The sequence below is a fragment of the Cynocephalus volans genome, chromosome 9 (assembly GCF_027409185.1).
Source record: "Cynocephalus volans isolate mCynVol1 chromosome 9, mCynVol1.pri, whole genome shotgun sequence".
In the NCBI taxonomy this organism is placed as follows: Eukaryota; Metazoa; Chordata; class Mammalia; order Dermoptera; family Cynocephalidae; genus Cynocephalus; species Cynocephalus volans.
The window spans coordinates 76,557,005-76,577,820 of NC_084468.1; the positions used below are offsets into that span (position 1 = coordinate 76,557,005).

The following is a 20,816-nucleotide window of genomic DNA, read 5'->3' on the forward strand; positions in this document are numbered from 1 at the left end:
TGGCCACACATCTCCCCACTCTGTGCGCACTGTGCTGGGCTGGGGCGTGTCTTCTGCAACCCTCGTCTATCAGCTGGGCCTTCAAGACCCTGCTCGGCACCGCCTCGCCCAGGAAGTCTACCAGGTTTCTGCTAGGCACAGACGACCGGTCGCTCTGGGTGCCTTTGTAGCACTGTGTAGATCTTTCTCGGGACTTGTTCACCTTTGTATCCCCCCGGTATAAACCGAGTCTAGCGCCCGCGTGCAGCCAGCTCTCCAGCAGGTTCAAGCGGACCTGGGAACTCTCCTACCACACTATTCCCAACCAGAAATTGGTTAGGCTTTTTTTCCGAACTGGTGGCCGCAGAGATGGTATCTGCCTCCCAGTAACAGGAAGTTTACTGGGGGCCGGAGTCCAGGGTGTGGTGTAGTGACAGTCGGGCCGCCCGTACTTCCTTGCCCTCCCAAGACTGGCCGGGGATGCCCCACGCCACCAACCCGCCAGAGAACCGCGGAGGGAGTAGGAGGGGAGGCCGGCCCGCAGGCTCTGAAAAGCCCTGTGCCGGGCCGAGCAAGTGGGAAGGCTCAGTGACGGACGAGCCGGGCGGAGCTGCCCGGACCTGGGAAAATGGAGGCAGCCCCGGGGCGGTGAGTGGCCTGGTGATGCAGGCAGGAGCCGGGTGGGCGTCTGCCGCCCACAGGACTGGTCCAGGGGTCACTCACAGGGTTGTGCCAGGTCGGGTGCTCACTCTCTGTCTCTGGTTTGTCGCCTTTCCCGTTCTCAGCCACTGCCGCCTTGGGCTGTTCAGTCGCGGCGTGGCTCGGTCGCTCCCAGGAATCTTCTTTAATGCCGGCTCGAATCCTGAATAGGGCAGCTGGCTGCCTTCAGCGCGGCCCTGGCCTCCGAGATCCTGGCTGCATCCACAGCAGCCCTGGCGCCGTGTTCCCTTTTTCGAGACTCGCTTTTGCAGCTAAGAAACAGTACTTTTCCTGCTCCACACTTCAAAGCTGTTGCCTGTAATTGAGGCAGCCTCTCCTGCCGAGGGCAAAGTGGCGGTCACCCCTCACGACCGGCCACCAGCAGCGGTCCTCCCTTAAGAGATGGCAAGAGGAAGGTCCACAAGTTTCCCGGCTGCCTGAGGCCCAGTGGCCGCCTTTTCCACCTCAGGTACTCCACGCCAACCGCCGCAGCCACCGCCATCTTGAAAGTCTGTTTAGATATGTTTAGATACACAAATACTTGCATTGTGTTATAATTGCTTACAGTGTTCAGTACAGTAACATGCTGTGCATGTTTGTAGCCTAGGATCAATAGACTATACAATATAGCCAAGGTGTGTAGTAGGCTATACTGCCTAGGTTTGTATAAGTTCATGCTATGATGTTTGCACAATGACAAAATAACCTAATGACACATTTCTAAGAACATATCCGCATTGTTAAGCAATGCATGACTCTGTGTGTATATGTATGTGTGTGTGTGTGTGTGTGTGTGTGTGTGTGTGTGTGTGTGTGTGTGTGTGTGTGTGTGTGTGTATAGACAGAGAGAGAGAGAGAGAGAAAGAGATTGATTTTAAGGAATTGGCTTACATAATTGTAGGGGCTGGTAAGTATGAAATCTGCAGGGCGGGCTGTCAGGTTGAAAATTTTGGCAGGAATTGGTATTGCAGTCTTGAATTCAAAGGCAGTCTGGAGGCAGAATTCCTTCCTCTCTGGAGGACCTCAGTCTTTTTCTCTTAAGGCCTTCAACTGATTGGATGAAGCCCACCCACACTCTAGAGGCTTTACTCAAAGTCTACTGATTTAAATATTAATTTCATTTAAAAAAATACCTTCATAGCAGTATCTAGACTGATGTTTCACCAAACAACTGGGTACCATAGCCTAGCCAAGTTGATACATAAAATTAACTGTCACAATTTGTAATAAAAAAATCATGTTGATGATGTTTCTCTTGGGCAGTTGTATCAGAAAAATATTATTAGCTTAATGTTATGGGTTTCAGGGAGCGGTGCATTGAATGCAGTGTGAGAAACCTTCAGCATCTGTGATTAAGATGTGCAATAATCTTTTTACATCAGTGGCTTTATTTTAAAAATTGAACACTTACCCCATTTTAAAAATGAGGAAAAAGAGGTATAGTAGTTAGATACAGAACATGGCAGAGACTGGATTTAAACCCCTGTCTGCCCCACTTATCTACTGTATTATTACACCATTTGTTGCTTAGTTTTTGGTGTAGGTGGTGATTGTGTAAAGTGTCTGCTTGGAGGAAAATCCAAGAGTTCAAGTATAGTTTTATGGAGTATTACAGTGATTGATACTCATCTTCATGATGTCAGAGTTTTAAAATTTTTTTAAAAAAATTAAAAATACAGAAAAGTACAGATAATATGTACTTATCATGTTTGTATCTGTGATCGAGAGTAAACAAATATTTGCTTCAGATTTTTTAATAAAAGAAAAAATTACTTATACCATTGATGTTCCTTAATCCCATCCTCCTCTTCCCACCCCTTTTCCTAACATAGACAAAATTTTATTATGGATTTGAAGTGTGTGGTTTTTTTTTTTTTAATGTTTTTATACTTTTATAATAAACATGTATGTTAAAACAAAGATCTTTTTACATTAGTGGTTCTTCTGTAGAAAATGAACATTTACACATCTCATTATACATCATAAATATAAATTCATACTCATAAAAACAAAATCTCATATCCATAAACAATATGGTAATAATAGCTAACATTTACAAAGCAACTGTCTGTCATATACCAGGCTCAGTTCTAAGCCCTTTCATATGTATTAACTCTTTTTATACTTAGAATGGTCCCATGAGTTATGTACTCTTATTTTCCCCATTTTACAGATGAGAAGACTGAGGCATAGATTAAATAACTTGCCCAAAGGTCACAAGTTGTAAGTGGCAAAGCTACCATCTTTTATAGGGTAGCATTGTTTTAAGTGTTAAAAAACAACATATATAAATGCTGCTATATTTTACAGCATTATGTTATATGTTAACATTCAAAAACTTGATTTTCAGCATTGTTCTTGAGATTCTATTCATTTTGCTAAATGCACATCTACTTAAGTCCATTAAAGTGCTCTGCTTTATGGTTTCCATCATATGACTATACCATCTTTTCTCTGTCCATTCTCGTATTAATGGATATTTAGTTTTGTTTCTTTAAATTCTCTATTACAAGAAAATGCTTCAGTGAACATCCCTTACTTGTTGTCTTGTGCACTCATGTGAAAGTCTCTCTGGGTTACCTGTCTGCTAGTAGAATAGCTGGGTGGAAGGGTATTTACATTTTCAGCTTTTCCAAATATTGACAAAATTTACCCTCAAATGTTTATGTCTCAGTTCACAGCTTATATTCCCACTAGTGAGAGACTAAATATACATACAGACAATGGCCAGGGCCATATATAAAAATAGAGCTCTGACCCAAAATATGCAGCAACCAGCCCAGGAAACCAACCTCTTATCTACAATAAGTAGCCCAGGAAGCCAGCCTGCTATAAGTCAGACTTGCAGGAAGCCTGATCGCTCTCTCTCTCAATATCTTCTGTAACAAACAGTTGGCCCCAAATAGCCAGGATTTGATTAGTGACTGACAGTTTTTAATCCTAGTTTTTGTCCCCATTTCTAACTTAGGACCAATCGGAGAAAGCCAAATATGCATCCCTAACCAATCACTTAGAATGCCCCACTTCTAGTTAGCCCACCTACAGCTTCCCTTTGCCGACAGTCTTCAATCAGGGCATACCTGAAGCCTTCCCTTTTTCCGCTATAAAGCTTTCCTATTCTTCTGCCTGCCTTTGAGTCTGCCAAAACACAAGTGACAGTGGCTGACTCCCTTGCCATAGAAAGCTCTGAATAAATAGCCTTTGCTTTTCTCATTTGGTTGATATTTATTTCCATGGTAGCTGTACTCGTATGTGGTTCCCATCATTTCACAGATCATCTTCCCACTAGCTGTGTCTGCGGTTCCCGTTTCCCACACCTTCACCATCATTGATAATATCTGATTTTTAACTTATGACAGTCCAATATGTACAAATGGAAATTAACTGCTGTCTTCATTTTCATTTGCTGATTATTAGTGAGATGGAGCCATTGTTTGAGACAGTTCTTTCCAGAAGTAGTTAAAGGATTTATAAGAAAGGAGTTATGAAATTACCTTTAAAAATAGATGAGGATACAAATATCAGGTGGGTTAGCTTTATTTCTGAAATGAGAAGTAGCCTAGAACCATTATCTTAGGCCTTTTCTTTTAACAAGGAAAAGTCTTATTTTTTGGCTAAATTAAATTTTAAGCAGGACCTTAAAAGAGATGAAAAGTGGAGTCCCTCAGATCAAATCAGTAGTGTGGTTCTACCTACCTGGCCTGTGCTGCCCCAGATCACCTGAGACACTTGGTGGAATCCTGGGGCTAGGGACAGAGGAGGAGTGGGGGGCCTTAGGATGCCTCTTGCTGTTTGAATTTGATGAAATTCCATTTTTCATCACTCTCAACCTCTGTGTAGAAGGGTAACTTCATAAACTTTACAAGACTTTGAGCTAAATGTATTCTGTTTCTTTGGTCTTCTGGCAGGCAGGAATTTGTGGAGGCTTATGTGAATTATATCTTCCAAATCTCAGTTCATGAATGGTACACAGCCTTCTCCAGTGGCTTCCTAAAGGTGTGTGGAGGCAAAGTGCTTGAGCTCTTCCAGCCTTCAGAACTGAGGGCCATGATGGTGGGGAACAGCAACTACAACTGGGAAGAACTAGAAGAGGTAAGCACAAGAGATGCTGTCTGCTAACTCTGGCAAAGCAGCAGCAACCTGGGTTGGTATGTCCAGAGTCTGGTCTCGTGTACTGTGTTCGAGTAGGATTTGGAGGTCTCCTGCATCTCAGTAGTTATTTCTTAGTCTCAAATGCAAATGTTGTCCACTATGATATTCTTCTTTTTCTATAAGATATGTATATTTTTTTCTTTTTGTCTTTTTTGGACAGACTGCCGTCTACAAGGGTGATTACTCAGCCACACATCCCACTGTGAAACTATTTTGGGAAACATTTCATGAGTTTCCATTGGAAAAGAAAAAGAAGTTTCTTTGTAAGTATCAGTAATCTCAATATGGCATTTGTCCACCTTTTAGTCTTACGTATAGTATAGGATGATATACTCCACAGGTAAGGTTTAACTCTTTTAAATGGTAGAGTATGTAATTAAATATATTTATGCTTTTTGTCTTAATGAGATCTCAGGCAAAACATAAGGTGTTAATCCATATCTGTTGCCTAACAGGAGGTATTGCATGAAAGGAAGAAAAGAAGCATTTCACTGATTTTTAATTGTTCTAAAAATACTAATTATTTTATATGTAAGTGACTCCTGTAAGTATTGTACTTATGAAATCAAATTATTTGGATTAACCTCTCTCATCTCTCCATCCTTTTAAAAACATTACAAGCTGTCTACTGCACGTGGAACTGGGGAGATGTAATTTATAGTAGCTTTATTGAGATATAACTCACATACCATACAATTTACCCATTTAAAGAGTACAATTCAGTGGCTTTTAGTATATACACAGAGTTATGAAACTATCACACAATTTTAGAACATGTTCATTACCTCAAAAAGAAACCCCGCACCCATTAGCAAACACTTTCTTTTTTTCTTCCCTGCCCCCATCAGCACACCAGTCTTTCTTCTGTATGGATTTACCTATTTTGGACACTTCACATAAATGGAATCATATAATATGTAGTCCTTTGTGACTGGCTGGATTACATTTGAGAAGGGTGATACCTTTGGAAAGGAGAATGAAGTCTAGTTTACATGAAAAAAATTCAGCCTTTAAAAAATAGTTAATTTTTCTCTGTTTGTGTGTGTAATCAGCTTCAGAAATTAGCTGTTGCATAGCATAGAAATTTTATCCATATAAAACCAAAAAGCAGGGTTTTAAAGACAGTCTCTTTTACTTTATAAGAATAAGCATACATTGGTATTAATGGAGGACTTAGCTGTAGAGTCTGCTGCTCACATGGAGCAAAGATGAGAGGAAGTAGATCTTACAACAAGAATCTTAAAAAGGGCCCCAGTTCTCCTATGCCCTGTACATTGGCTATTGAGAAATGGTGGCACATAAGTAGAATGGCAGGGGAAAGCTTGCCAAGTGAGCCTGTAGGGCTGTGACATTCAATAGAAGCCTGCTAATAGTCCTGGGGATTTCCTTAGAAAAATGCATTTTCTGTTCAGAGACCATTAGACTTGAGGAAATTTTTATTAACTCTGGAGATTTTGGCAAGAATGTTTATATACACAGACTCAAGTAATGGCAGGTTATTTGAAAGTGTTCCTAAACTAATGATTTAATTATAGTAATTTCCAGCAATTCAACTATAAGAAAGTTATTCAGCACTAGAAAACAGGGAAAGACAGTTTGGGTTGGTATCTCTCTCTTTTTTTTTATTTTGCCAAGTCACAGTGCATGTCACAAGAGTGAAATGTCTAATATAGTATCTGTGCCAACTCTTCTGATTTAAGAAAAATGGAGAGACAGGGAAGGGAGAGCAAGTAGATCCTAAATGGATATTGAATTGCCGAGGTGGTACAAGCATCAGGCACTCGAGGTGAGAGCTCCCGAGGTCATGGAGACTTTGGTCTTCTTCCTGGTTTCTCCCTTAGATCAGGTCCTTTTTTTCTGTGTCAGTAATTCTTTTCCTCTTTGATTTTGTGAAAGCTCATAAAATTTATGAGGGCATGCATTTGATTGAGGCCATTTTTTATTGGAGGGCATTTCTGAGTGTCATTCCATTTGGTACACACTGGCATGTAAACATAATTGTACTTCTCGCTCCAGCCACAGGGTGTCGTGCCTTCCTCTCTGTTGGGAGGAGGACCTCTGAGATCAGCTTTGCATTTGCTTGGCTGTTAATGCTGCATTTTTCCCTTTCTCCCCAGTGTTCCTGACAGGCAGCGATCGGATTCCCATCTATGGCATGGCCAGCCTGCAGATTGTCATCCAGTCCACAGCCAGTGGGGAGGAGTACTTGCCTGTGGCCCACACTTGCTACAACCTTCTTGACCTCCCCAAGTACAGCAGCAAAGAGATTCTGAATGCACGGCTGACCCAGGCCCTTGACAACTATGAGGGGTTTAGTTTGGCCTGAGCCTTCCCAACTTGTTCTGGATTTCCCTTCCTTCCTCAGTGTCTACATTGAGGCCTATACAGAAAATCATGGGGAGTGATTTCTATTTTTTTATTGTCTAAGTGGGTTGGGACTTTTGAATCCTAAACCTGGTCGATGTGTTTTCTGTGGTTGTAAGGAGTAAACAACCTGTTTGAAAAATCAGGAGTAGGGGTTGGGGATGGGTTGAAAAATTGGCTGTTGTGTGGGAAGTGTTTTAGTTTTAAACCAAACTATCCAGTGTTCCTTGCACTGTGAATATATTGCATTCTGCTGAATGAAATGACAGTGGATTTTTAAACTTTCATTTCCCAGATGTCTCTCTCAGCCCTGATCTTTCCTCACAGTGCTTCCTTGTCCTTGTCTCAACTTCTCATTCCTCTACAAGAATGATTTTGACTGCCCTGCCCTTTCTTACCTGTGCATGCAGAACATCTTCTTCTGCAGCCTTGGAAATGCCCTGGCTTGCTGCAGCCTTCCTCTAACCCACAGGAGGAAAGGACTACTTCAGAAACTCCCAATTCCAAAAAGCTCAGTCTGGGTCCATTACTTTGGTGGAACTCTTGAGAATTTATGGGAGCCTCCATGGACACATCTTGCTTTAAAAAAAAAAAAAAAAAAGTTCCTGAGGCAATAGCAACCTTCCCTGGCTGTGCCTGTTTCCTAGACCTCTTTAAAGATGTGCAGGGCAGCCTAGAATTACAGCTGAGCCTAATCTTGTTTTGTTGCTCAGCCATGTCCCTTTGGCAGTTAGGGGAATGATAGGCCCTCACCCCTTCTATCTTGCTTTTGGAGCATTAATTTTTTTAAGAGTCTCTATGTTGTCCAAGAAAAGTAGAAATAATAAATTTCTCACCCTTTTCTGTCACTTTATGTACGCTACCACTTTCTCTTTCTTCTCTTCCCTCCTTTTTCTACCATCCTTTCTTTCTTACGTTCCTTTCCTCTCTTCTTCCCTTCATCCCATTCTGTTACTTTTTTTTTTTTTTTGTCTTTTTCGTGACCGGCACTCAGCCAGTGAGTGCACTGGCCATTCCCAGATAGGATCCGAACCCGCGGCGGGAGCGTCGCCGCGCTCCCAGTGCTGCACTCTCTCGAGTGCGCCACGGGCTCGGCCCCCATTCTGTTACTTAATGTTCCCTTGCTCCCCTCTCTTTCTAGTGAATGCATGGAGTCTTTTTTTTTTTTTTTTTTTTTTAATTTAAATTGCAAAATTTCTACTCAGATTTTTTTTTTTTTTTTCTCTTGCCTAATTGCTAAGACTTAAGGTCATTCTTTATTATGGAACTTTTGTTTATCACATATGAAATATTTGTTTACAGTGGGATTTTGGGGGGATTGTGTTTAAATCAAATGTATGTATCTCAAAAATAATGACATGCTCAACCTTCCTCATCATGGGATAAGAAAATTCTATGTGATCAAAAAATCCATGTAAGCCTAATTTTAAATTCCTAGTAACTAGAGAAGAGTCTTATTTATATAAAATGAAGTATTTATGAACCGTGATACAGCATCAAATCTCAATGAAGGATTGTAGATTTTTGCTTTTTCTTTTTGTTTTTAAAACTTATTCCAATTGCTAAATTGGTAGTTTTTCAGCCTTTATAAATACAAGATTAAAAAATATACAGTTATATGAAATGTTTATTTTCTATGTGTGTGCATATAGTTCAGTATTATGCAATAAATTTGGTGTTTTAACTTAAAGATCTTTCTTGTTGTACTTGCAGAATGGATAGCTTGTTTTCAGTAGAAGCATTAGGTCATATGCCCAAATAATCTAATGGAAGGTTGAATTTGGTTTCTGCCTTAAGAAAGTAGAACAAGGTGCTGCAGAAAGAGAGAAGGAAGCAGGGGCGGGATAGATGGCACTGAGGAGGGAAGGGAAAGTTGTGATGGGCAAAGGCATTTCTCATAGAAGGGGAGGCCTTGGCAAAGGCTTGAACATGGGGGCATATTTAGGAAAGGGCCAGGAACAGTTTGAAGGGAGCATCAAAGGAAATAGGATAATAATGGTAAATGAGACTGGGGAGAAAGAGGGTAGATTTGGGGCCGAGGAGCCAGGCTATGCATTGGAACTTCGGTGGATAGCCAAGTAGGACTCATTCAAATGTTCAGAATTGGAATGATAACTGAGCCTGGGTTTAAAAAGGAAAACACGGATGGAGTAAATTTAGAGGAACTGGAGTGGGAAGGGCTGGAGTCTGCTCAGACAGCAGCACAGAGCAGTGAGGGCAGCAGCAGCAGGACTAGAAAAGCGTTAAGGAACAGGAGCGATGGGGAGAAGGAAGCAGAGGCGATAGGAGCCTGCAGGGAAAAGGAGAAATTAAAGGTGAATCAGAGACTTGTTAATCTAACGAGGAGGATCATTAGCCCACGTACACACACCAGAAGTGTGTGAAATGCAGCAAATAAGTATTTTTTAATAAATGTGTAAAACAAGCACAGTGTACTATTTTGCCATATTTAATAGATGGCTTAGTGGTGAAGTCAACAGTAGCTTTTTAATAAGCTGCATTCAACAGACATTTAATAACTGACACAAGTGCTACCGGGGGAAAAAAATCTGTTTTTTTTCCCAATAATTGTTTCTTTTATCATTACACAATGTAAACTTTTTTTGAGGCTCTTTACCAATTCATATTTAATTTTGAAGAGGAAATAGCCAAGTTATTTTAAATAACTTTGAGGTCTCAGAATTCTCATTCATGAAATAAAGGAGATTGGAGTAGATAATTTCTAAGTTTCCTTTGAGCTCTACAATTCTATAATTCCATCACAGAGACACCCAATAAATATTCTAAATATTTGTTGCTGCTTCTAAAACACTGTTTTTCCTGGGATATTTTCCTTTTTTCCCTTCATCACTTACTGCTTTAGAAGACTCCATTCTTCCGGACAGGCATTTCTGGATTTGCCTACCTACCTACCGACCCTCTCTCCCCTGTAAATCTTTGGACATTTCTTGCTGTTTCAGTCATTAATCAGTTTAATGAAATTCTTTGGCAACTTCCTCTTGGTGGGTGGGGTTCAATGAAAGTGTAACTAGGCAATTTAGCACTTTCTGGTAGTACCATCTACACGTGGAAGCCTTTTGATGATTTATTTGAAACTATTAAAAATACTGAAGAGCAGGGGGTGGCAAACTATGGCCCATGAGCTAAAATGGTTTTTACATTTTAAAAGGGTTGAAAATTTTAAAAGAAATGATATTTGACAGAAACTGTATGGCCCACAATGCCTAACATTAACATCTAGCCCTTTACAGAAAAAAAATTTGTCACACCCTGTGAGACCAGACTTGTAGGAATCACAGAGTGGATATCTTCCTGCAGCCTTAAGAGGAACTTCAGTCATAATTTCATGTTGAACCTGAGAAAATGTGTTTGGGCTTTTCTGCCAACAGAGGTTAGAAAATCAAGTTCTGTCTAAGATTAACCCATGGAAATGGATAGTAAGGTTTTGACCGTAATAACTAACCCCTATTGATTGTGTGCTTTATACCAAGACCCTGCACCAATATGAAGAAATTAGTTTAAAGAACTTGCTCATTATCACGAAGTGGTGGGATCTGGACTTGACCATTAACCTGTATTATGCCCAGCTGCTAGAGATGGGCCGCACATTCGACTAAGATTGCTCAGTGGCCAAATAAAAAGGAACATCATGATGTGGCAGAAAACTTCCTTGACCGCACATCTGCAAAGACATCCTACTGAGTTTTGTTTTGCTGCCAATGTGCAATTCCAATAGTGATCAGGTGTGTAGTTCTCACGTCATCTGTAGCTGGTATCAAGTGGAGCCAGGTGTCACTGACTGGGGTTCTCTGTTGGCATTTAGTGGTCGGGGGCCAGGTACACTTAATGCCTTGCATTGTATAGGACAGTCCCTCTTTATCCTGCCCAAGATGTCAGTGGGCCCTGCTATGTTTTGAATGTTCGTGTCCCTCTAAAATTCACATGCTGAAACCTAACTCCCAACGTGATGGTATTAGGAGGTGGGGCCTTTGAGAGGTGACTATATCATGAGGGTAGAGCCCTCATGAGTAGGATTAGCCCTTATGGAAGACATCCCAGAGAGGTCCGTTGCTGCTGCTGTTATGTGAGGACAAAGCAAGAAGGAGTATTGGCAGAAGCCATTAGTGGGCTCCACCTGAAGCCTGATGCTGGGCAGCAGGATATCACAGAGCACAACAGGAGCTGGTGATAAGGAAGGAGGTCCTTGTGTCTTCAGAAAAGGCGACAATTTTCTTGTTGATTGGATTATGTGAGTTCTCCACTTGGAAGTGACAACCTACCACCATGCCTTTCCAGTCCAGGTTTTTGGTAAAGAGGGATTAACCAACCTGAGAGCAAAAGCCCTGTGGAGGGTGTGGCAAATGGTGTCTGACTACAGTTGTTTGCTTTGGGATGCTAACCCAGACAGGCTCAGATGCAGGTAGGAGCCGCCTGCCCCTCCCTGAATTGGGTGTGGATTTAGGTTAACATTTGTAATTCTCTTTGCTTGTGCAGTGAGATACCAGGCTAACAGAATAGGTGCCAGAAGAGGTGTCCACCCCAGTGTGGGTAGACTCTTTGGATCTGTATTAAGAACAGCCTTTCCCACAGATTAGCCAGTCCAGGCTTGGGAGCTCTATTTCCTTCCCAAATAATCGAATAACTCCTTGGTTATGTGTAGCACCAAGAAAATCAGTTCAGATGTCAGTTTTTCTTTTTTTTTTTTCTTTCCCCAAGAGTGGCTGGATGCTTGGCAGGGTGCACAATCACATGGTATTTAGATCTTTTAAAAGCTCATTTTCCTGGGTCTAATCCCATGGGAGTTGGATACATTCTATGATAATTATTGATTCAGCTCCCACTGGTTTTGAACTTCCGAGAAAGTTTAATAAGAATTAAAATACACACACACCCCTCAGAGCCAAACGCTAAACCACTAGATTAGTCTTTCATGGTCACCTTTTCTTTAGGATTAGGAGGAAAAGAAAGCAAAAGCGCAGATTCAGAAATAACCCCATTCCCCACTGGGTCATAAGAGGCTGGAGCTCTTGAGGGCGAAGGTCAAGAGCAAGTGCCAACTAGGTGCTGGTGTGATCCTAGCAGGGCTGGCCTGCCACAGCCAGAGCTTGTTGTTGTTGTTCAAAATGGGTCTGGATCTTTACACTCCTGGGCATTCCCAGGAGCTCAAATGTCCTTGGACCAAGTTCAAGGCCTCTCAAGTTCAAGTGGCTGACAGATTGGAGAGGAGACCTGGAGTGTCTACATTTCAAAGACAGCATAAAATCATCTGCATCTGGAGGCTTGCCCTAGCGCTGGCCTGGGCAGTGGCACCTTCAGTCCATCCCGTCCCCGCGGGTTGATGAGGGAGTGGAGGAACCCAGATACTTCCCAGTCTCATCCTTGGCCACAGGTTTTGATGACATTGTATATGCTGATTAAGATCTTGCCAAAATTGGAGCAACTCCCCTCCTGAGGGTACATTTAGTTTTCAGTTGTTAAAAATACACCCTGAGACAGAAATTTTAGGAGACTTAAGTGACCTAGAAATCAGTGCAAAGGTTATTGTTTATTCACTCCATAAAATTCAGGCATTGGTCTCAGCTGCCATCTCAGACAGTTCATTACTTTTACATGTCCATGCAGATTTGGACCTCCCAAAATGCTTTGGGGAGAAGTAAACTTGGAGGGATTTGCCCTGTTCTGTGCAGGAAGTAATTTAGCAAGCCTTAATCTTTCTGAGAAAGTGGCACACAGGTTTTGATGTGATTTGCTTGAGAATAGTGATAGTCACGATTTATCTTATCTTTTCCCCATGAGAATGGTTGGTTAATGTTCTGATGACATCTTGTTTATCCTGTGTATTAATCCGTTATTATTGCTTACAATAAAATACTTGGAACTGGGTACTTTGCAAGAAAATGAAATTTCTTACAGTTTTGGTGGCTGGGAAGTCTAAAGTCCGGGGAACACATTTGGTGAGGGTCTTCTTTGGTGGTGGCTTCAGTGACACAAGGTGTCACACTGTGAGAAGGCAGAAGCAGAGAGAGGAGAACATCAGGCCCTCCCGGAGCTGCTGTACTGCAAGATCCCCAGATACCCGCATGCGTACTCAAGCCTGAGAGGCACTGCGCTGTGCTGCTATGGAGAACATATCCTTCACTGTCTGCCTTCCCTCCCCTTTGTCTTATCTTGTCCAGTAATTTTAAATTTTTTAAAAGTAACAGTTATAGAAAAATCAGTGTCTCAAAATATCTTACCAGGAAGTACTCAAAGCTGCAGAACCAGAAGCACGGCATAAGGATTTCTGTGCACCTCTGAATTGCTTTTGAGAAATTAAAGAAAAATTCAAAGATCTGAATGGTTATGAACTTCAGAATTCGTAGTAACATAACTTGTACACACATACGCCCAACTGAGACCTGGGGATTGGAGCAGTCAGCGACTTGCTTCTTGCTATGTTCTGCATTGGGCCATGTTCCCTGGGTGGCTGCAGCACAACACGGAGCCACCCTTGTGGTTGGTATAAGCCTTTGTCGCTGGAGAGGAAAAGTGAGAACCAAGCTGTCAACAACCCAGTTCCTGCCAAACCCCATTTGTCTGCCTGCCAGCCAGGATTCTAAAAACGCATTTAGGAATTTTGACTTTTGGCTCTTAGTGAATCTGAAATTCTGTGTATATATAGACTTGGTGAGCTGACCTAGCTTAGGGATAACATATGCTCTATGTTGTTTTACAAGCTTCGAAATCGATTTCTAGAAGAGGCCGTTGAGAGGAACCGCCTTTCCTCCTCAACCAGTGCCCCATCCCCTGGTGTGTAGGTCCCATTCTGAAGTTCCCACTCAGGTAGCCCGCAGTTCTGCAAACTATGATAGGACTGGAAGCACAAACATCAGGGGCAGGGGGCTGGAGGACAATCAGGCTTTGTAACAGGAGGTGGGACCTGGATGTGCCTGGGCTTGTGTAACTTTCTCATCCCTGAAAAGGGGCAACATCAAAATATTGAAGAAAATGGATCACTAAACGCTGCCTGCCACTTCTGTCCAAATTTTATTAGTTTGGACCCGGTGTTGCAAAATTCAACTATTCAGTGTGAACTTCAACGTTGGCAAGATGGCACTGCATCGCATCCGTTAGCCGTACTGCGTCACTGTACTCTGACGTCAGAGCTCAGTTTGAATGGTGTGTGTGTGTGTGTGTGTGTGTGTGTGTGTGTTGGTGGTTGGCCAGTACAGGGAAAGGTATAGTATATTTTTAACATTTACTTTTGTCACTTAGGGCACACGATAACACATACAGTTTAAAGGACACCTGCTTTGTGTACCTGCCCCCACAGGTGTTGTGTTCCTGTCAGGTGCGGGGAGGTCCACAAAGCTCCTGTGGCTGTTGATGGCATGAGGGAGGGAGCACCCGGCCTGTGACAGGAATGTAGAGAGGTAGGTGCTCACTTCACACAAGTGAAACATGCCTTTTCTCCAAAGTCTCAGTTTTTGGTGGCCTTATTAGTTTCAGAATAGTAAATGGCTAATGTATTTGTCTGTGATGGCTTCATAGATTTTGGAAATGTACTTAATAAAATTTTGCTTTAATGCCTTCATTTATGCACCTCTCCGGCCCCTCCTGTGAGTTATTTTAAAGGCAGCTGGGCAGAGAGAACCAGTCCCCTTTCCCAGCTACAACACAGACATGCCTGACACATGTGCACAGTTTGCTTCACCTTCCGGTGCCCTTCCTGGAGGCAGAACAACACAGCTTAATCCTCATGAAGCTTCTGAGGGGCTCCAGGGAACTGCTGGATTCCTTAAAGAAGGGAAAGGTCAGACCCGATCAGTTACGATCCTGACACTGTAAAAAATTTCAGAACTTCCACAGTTAAAAATATTTTATATTCTTTAGGTTTATACAAAATAGTCCTGTACAAAAATGTACATAATGCTTTTCACTCAATTTACATTTTATAAAGGGACAATGTTAATTTCAAATGCTTTCTGCTTACATGTCTTGTAAACATGGTTCTGGACCCATATTAACTAAAATTTTATCCATTCCCGGAGATTTTCATGACTGTATGGGTGCTTTCAGATGGAGAAGTAGATCTGCCCAGCTGCCTTCTCAAGCCACACACATGACCATGACTAGTCATATTCCAGGCAAAATGAGATTCTCTACAGAGATAACTGCAACTTGGTAGCAATATGAAGTTATAAATGTGCATAGACTGATTTATCTGTATAAGTCTGTGATCTCAACCTATAGACATACATCTATTATGAAGGATCGTGGTGGAATGCAGATGCTCGCAAGGACACAGTCTCTACCTGGGAAGTGGCCAGTGCCGTAGGGCAGTGCCCAGGGTGAATATATTACTATTGCTTGGAGCTGCCACGTCGGCTACCATTTGTTCAGTGTGCGACTTGATTATATAAAAATTTGAAAATATGTTTAGCCAGTCTTGACAAAATGTACTCTTTAATACATTCTGAGGGTCAAACGGGAAAAACAATAAAAGTGAATTAATGAGAGAAAGCACATTCTGGGTCCTGCCAAATGCAAAGGCTTCAGAGGAAACACTGTTCCAACATTTTAGTGCAGTTTGTCCCTCCCCACTGATTTAACCAAGTAGGTACTGAAAAAGATTATCACAGAGGCGCTGATCTTGGTGCAAAAACCACCTTTCCCACCTGGGGCAAGAATCCAGGAAGCAGTGAGTCAGGAAGAACCCCTGTTGAAAGCAAAACAAGTTAGACTACAACCAACTTTTCACAAAGCAGTTAAGAGTTTATGGTGTTCAACTATAAATACACCATTAAAAGGAGTAAGGTATTACCCTTAAGAAAAATGGCATCTTCATTATCAAAATCTCTAAAAAACTTTAAAATAATTGGGTTTTTCTTGTAAATCTATGATCAGTTCTGGATACTGGGGCCCAATGCTGTCTGCTGAGAACTAGGCAACCCCCAGACAGAACCAACTGAATTGGCATCGGGGCCATCTCTTTATTCTGATAATAATCCTAAATGTTCACCTTATAAAGAATTCCAAGCTCAGCCACATTCACAAACGCTCAGCCCTCCTGGGTTCCAAGACTGCTGGCTTCAAGACATCTTAATGCAGTATTTATGACACAAGCACAGCCCTGAGGCATTTGTCCTGAGAGAGAAATGTCACACCTGGGAGCAGGCACACCTGGCAAGAGGCTCTCCCCGACCATGCCAGTGCAAGTGTTGCATCAGAATGAGACAAAACAAAAATTACACCGATGCCACAAATAGAAACATCACTGATCCCTGCCCTGGCAATGAAGAATAATCTTCTGACTTCAAACTAGCAACCACAGGGAAGAAATCTAATAGCTCACAGTGCATTCAGCTAGCAACTAAAAAAATTAGTTCTCTAGTTTGAAATTTGATTTGGTATTTCTGGAAATTTTCCCTGAGTTGGGAAATCATCAATATTGTGCTGGCTTTTTTCTACTAATGCAGGACGAACTTCTTCTGTCTTGAAAAACTTCTAAGTAGGTCCTTATCCTAAACCTTGCACCTACATGTCTTAGAAAGTGATATTTGTACTAAATTCAAAGATGAAATGCAATAATGATATTATACTTAGTATAAACATCTATTTCAATGTTTACTCCAAACTAAACACAATAAAAGCAAGTGCTTATGAAAATTACATGCCTTTGCCATCTCTAATTCTTATGATCATATAATCATATTATTCATGCTTTACCTATCAGTTATTAAATAACCCTTGACATTTATTTTGTTGGCATGTGCTAGTAAACACACACACATTCCCAAGAGAGCAAAGGAAAAACCCCAGACTAGAGTATTCTGTGGGAAGCCAATTAAGAAACTGCCTCTAGTGCCTTGAGATCCTAGGGCTGCAGAAACGGTTGCTGTGGAAACAAATTTGCCATAGCATTTCTGGCAGAGCCAGAAACCACTGACATGTTTTCAAATAGGATCTACTGTAAACACCCCCCCAACTACCCCCCAACGTGGCCTCCATTCTATGAAGAATATAGATTATTAGAAATTACAAAGAAAAACAAGACAGTCCATACACAATTTTTTTTACTATAACTTGCTGTTTTTTTCTTTTTATTGAATCACAGAAATTTGAAAGGGGATTCCTGAATAAATCTTTTAATTTACCTTAGGCAGAAACAACAGATTTCAAAACATTTAGTTGCTTCTCATTTATATGTAGCTTTAAAAAAAAATTCTATAATTTTTTTTTTTCAAAACAATACTCTTAAAATGTGCTTTAAAAGTTAACTGGTAATGATTTGATTTATATCATAGCTTATTTAAGAGACCAATTACTTAAAAAGGACAGACTAGACATGTATTTCTTTTAAAAAATACAATTTTTGGTCATGTAAATGATTCATGTTCAGATTTCAAAAATAGAAAACGTCCTAAAGTGCATCACTTTATTAATAACTCCTTGAAATTATAGCAGTCTGCAATGTAAACAGTAGAGCAAAGAATACCAAACTATATTTTCATGTACATTTAAATCTTAGGATTATGTACCATCTTTAAGTGTGTGGATTAAAACCAGGGCACTTCCAACACATAGCTCATGCTTCTACATGATTGTTTTTAAGAGCAAACCTAAAAGCATTCTTTTCCCCCCAGCCCTGACTTAAACGAATTTCCTCTGACAGAAGAGAAAGAAAATGTTGCTGTAAATCCAATCTGACCAGACAGTTTCTCAATACCCATTTTTAAAACTTACTGGTCAGTACAGTTTAGGTTCTCTTTTTATTAAAACAAAAGACAAAATTGTACCCTTTAGGAAGGCAACTCTCAAAACATAAAGGAGGGCATGCCTGCTGTTCTGTTCATCCTGCAACATTATCTTAAAAAGGCAGATGCTGCTGAAACACCTTCTCTTGTCAGCCATGGCCGACTGAGCAGACACCAGTGCTGGATCTCACAAAGCTCAAAGGCGGACCCAGAGCCCAGTCTGCAGCGCAGACATAGGAGGTTAAAAAGTAACAACAAATCACAAAGCAAAATCGAGCACACTGAAGAGATGAATAATTTGGTGTCTTAAATTCCCTGGTCCCTCTAAAATGTCTAATATAGACAGCTTTGTGACACAGTCCTTGAAAAAATTATAATCATAATTGGCCACACACCATTACTTTATTTTTTCTTTTTATACACAATCTTGAAAATAGTGTGATTTAGATTCTGCCTTGGGTTGAGCTCTGAGGCTACATTTACCCGTCAGTTTGGAGATTTTAGTGCAGGTTTACTTTTTTTTCTTTTTATTAAAAATTAAATTCTGGTTAGTACTCAGGAGGTTTAGAACACAGGCTCCCTCTCTCCCATGATCCTCTATATTTAGGCTAAGAATTAAGCAAGACCCTTTATGTTTGGCTAGTGCCACAAAGAACTCAAGTCAAACAGGTTGCCATAAGCATGCTGGCCTCGCTTAGTGTTTGAGGTTAAACCAGAGACTGGCAAGTGCAGTCAGTGTTCAGGAAAGAATCTCCAGGCTCTTCACCCTGCTACCTGGTTTTAAAATCAGCATTCATATAGCTGCTGCTACCACCTCTGTCCTCTGCAGATGATCTAGTCCTAGTCAGGGAGCAAAATTCTTTGTCAGCTGAGGAAGTTCTGAGGAAATGTCCCCTTCAAACAGATTGCACCGCCATGTGGGCAGATGCAGTTTCCCTCTACCTGAGAGCTGCAGGGGAAAACAATTCACAAGAGTGGGAAAGGCGCAGCTGTGTGGAACAGTCGCTACCAAGGCAGCAAAGAGGGCTCCAATGCATGATCACACTCAGCTGGGTCCAGGGAGAACACGGACCTCCACAGCAAGTTTGCTTTACAGAGTCAAATCCTGAGCTCGTTTTTTATCACAGTTAGACAGAGAACGGTCTCACGTTTCTCAGTTATCCAGGGAAGAACAGTGTATATTGTCTGTATATGAGTGTGTCTAATGTAGTGATTCATCACTGCTAGTGTCAACAAAGCTCCCACTATGGTGCATGTGTGTGTGTGCGCACGCGAGCCCGTGCACGCACAGGAATCTTGACTTTCCCATTACAAAATTCCTAAGTCAGGTCACATTGTCTTCTCCCATCCAGGCAGTTTCTAAGGCAGGCACTAGAAACCGGAACCGATCCCAATGGCCTAGGGGCAGAAGGGCTGCATGCTTTGCAGGGCCAGCTCCAAGACTGCCTTCCAGAGCTTCTTTACCAGGGGAGAAGTAAATTCTCTCTGCGTCTGCCCAGCCCTTTACATGGACTTGGAGTCAGTGTCTCTCTTGCTGATGAGCACCTCCAAGAGCCTTAGTTTTGCCTTTATGTGCTTGTATTCACTGTATTCTTCAGCCATAGGAGTGCGGTCTTCCTTCTGAACATTTCTAATGGAAACAAAGGAAAAGGGGCTGATGACCATTTTCTCTCTCCTAGATGATACTGTTCATCAAGCAAATTATCGTCATGTGGGAACTTTGCAGTTTATCAACCTACAGAATCAGTGCTGCCAAGTGGCACCTGCTATCAAGACTGGAGGTGGATGTAAGCAGCGGAAAAGTTTCCCCCAGAAGGCGCCCTGTGACTGAGTTTTTATGTAATTAATCTTGCATCTTGTGGAATGGTATGAAGGACGAAGCAATGCAGAAAGTTTCTTTCTGCTGTTATGAGTTCACATTAAGAGTTCCCAGACACTGAAGACCTTTATTCATACTTAACGCTTTCTCATTTTCATGCATTTCATCTAAAGAACCATTATACTTCTAATTAGCAATTGGTACACCCACAATTTACAGGTTTTCAAAAACAGATAGTTAATATTCCTACTTATAGAATTAGTCCAATGAGCTATAACTAATAACTATAGTTTACTGAGTAATTTTAAATGCATAATTTTATATACAGATGTACTAATTAGGAGATTATTATGGGTCAAGCTCTGTGCTAAGTACTTTGTATCCATGATCTAATATAACCCTTGTGACAACTTGATGAAATAGTGCTGTTACCCACATTCTACACACGATGAAACCAGGACAGAAAACCAGGTCCCCTGCAAAGTGACTACTCTCCAGCGCCCTGCAGTGCGGTGCTGCTGCTCATTTCACAGGGGGATGCACAAGGCAAACATTCAAACCCAGGCTTCCTTTCCTTATTATTAAAGAGCCGATGTGGGCAAGGGGGATAGCATGGGGCTTAATTTGCTGAATGAACTAAAAATAAACCGATTCTGTACTTGCCCTGCCTTGTTCTAGGAAAGGATCCTAGATGGTTTCTCAGCAGAGGCAGGGCAGGAACGGGGGCCAAGGAATCAGAACGTCTGCCCCGGTCCCCACCGCACCCTCTGAGGGGCTTCACAGATACGAAATAACGGAACCAAAGCTCATGATATCTTAAGTCCCTCACTGTCCTAAACTTTATGGTGATTAAGTTAATTTACATCATTTACACTTTTTAAAAAATTGTGCAGGTTACATAATTACAGTAATTCCTCATGTACAAGAGGAAACCAAATACAGAGAGAAGACTGGAAGGAAACACATCAACACATGAATCCCGAATTGTCTTTGGGTATTATTATTTTGGGAATTCTTTTATCTGCCTATCCATATTTTCTAAATATCCTGCAATGTGTGGGGAATGA

At 41.5% G+C, this 20,816-nt stretch overlaps 2 protein-coding genes across 8 annotated transcripts in view; one reads left to right on the forward strand and one right to left on the reverse strand.

Moving 5' to 3' along the window:
- Nucleotides 1–8,786, forward strand: part of HERC3 (HECT and RLD domain containing E3 ubiquitin protein ligase 3) — a 117,271-nt gene extending 108,485 nt beyond the window's left edge. For all 3 annotated transcript variants that reach the window (XM_063107391.1, XM_063107393.1, XM_063107392.1), the window contains 3 exons: nucleotides 4,587–4,770; nucleotides 4,991–5,093; nucleotides 6,948–8,786. In XM_063107391.1, the coding sequence (XP_062963461.1) occupies nucleotides 4,587–4,770; nucleotides 4,991–5,093; nucleotides 6,948–7,156 (496 nt within the window). In that variant the 3' untranslated portion in view covers nucleotides 7,157–8,786. The remainder of the gene's footprint in view (nucleotides 1–4,586; nucleotides 4,771–4,990; nucleotides 5,094–6,947) is intronic.
- Nucleotides 8,787–17,267: 8,481 nt separating this feature from the next.
- FAM13A (family with sequence similarity 13 member A) overlaps nucleotides 17,268–20,816 on the reverse strand; it is an 86,850-nt gene continuing 83,301 nt past the window's right edge. For all 5 annotated transcript variants that reach the window (XM_063107560.1, XM_063107556.1, XM_063107561.1 and 2 more), the window contains one exon: nucleotides 17,268–19,560. In XM_063107560.1, the coding sequence (XP_062963630.1) occupies nucleotides 19,434–19,560 (127 nt within the window). In that variant the 3' untranslated portion in view covers nucleotides 17,268–19,433. The remainder of the gene's footprint in view (nucleotides 19,561–20,816) is intronic.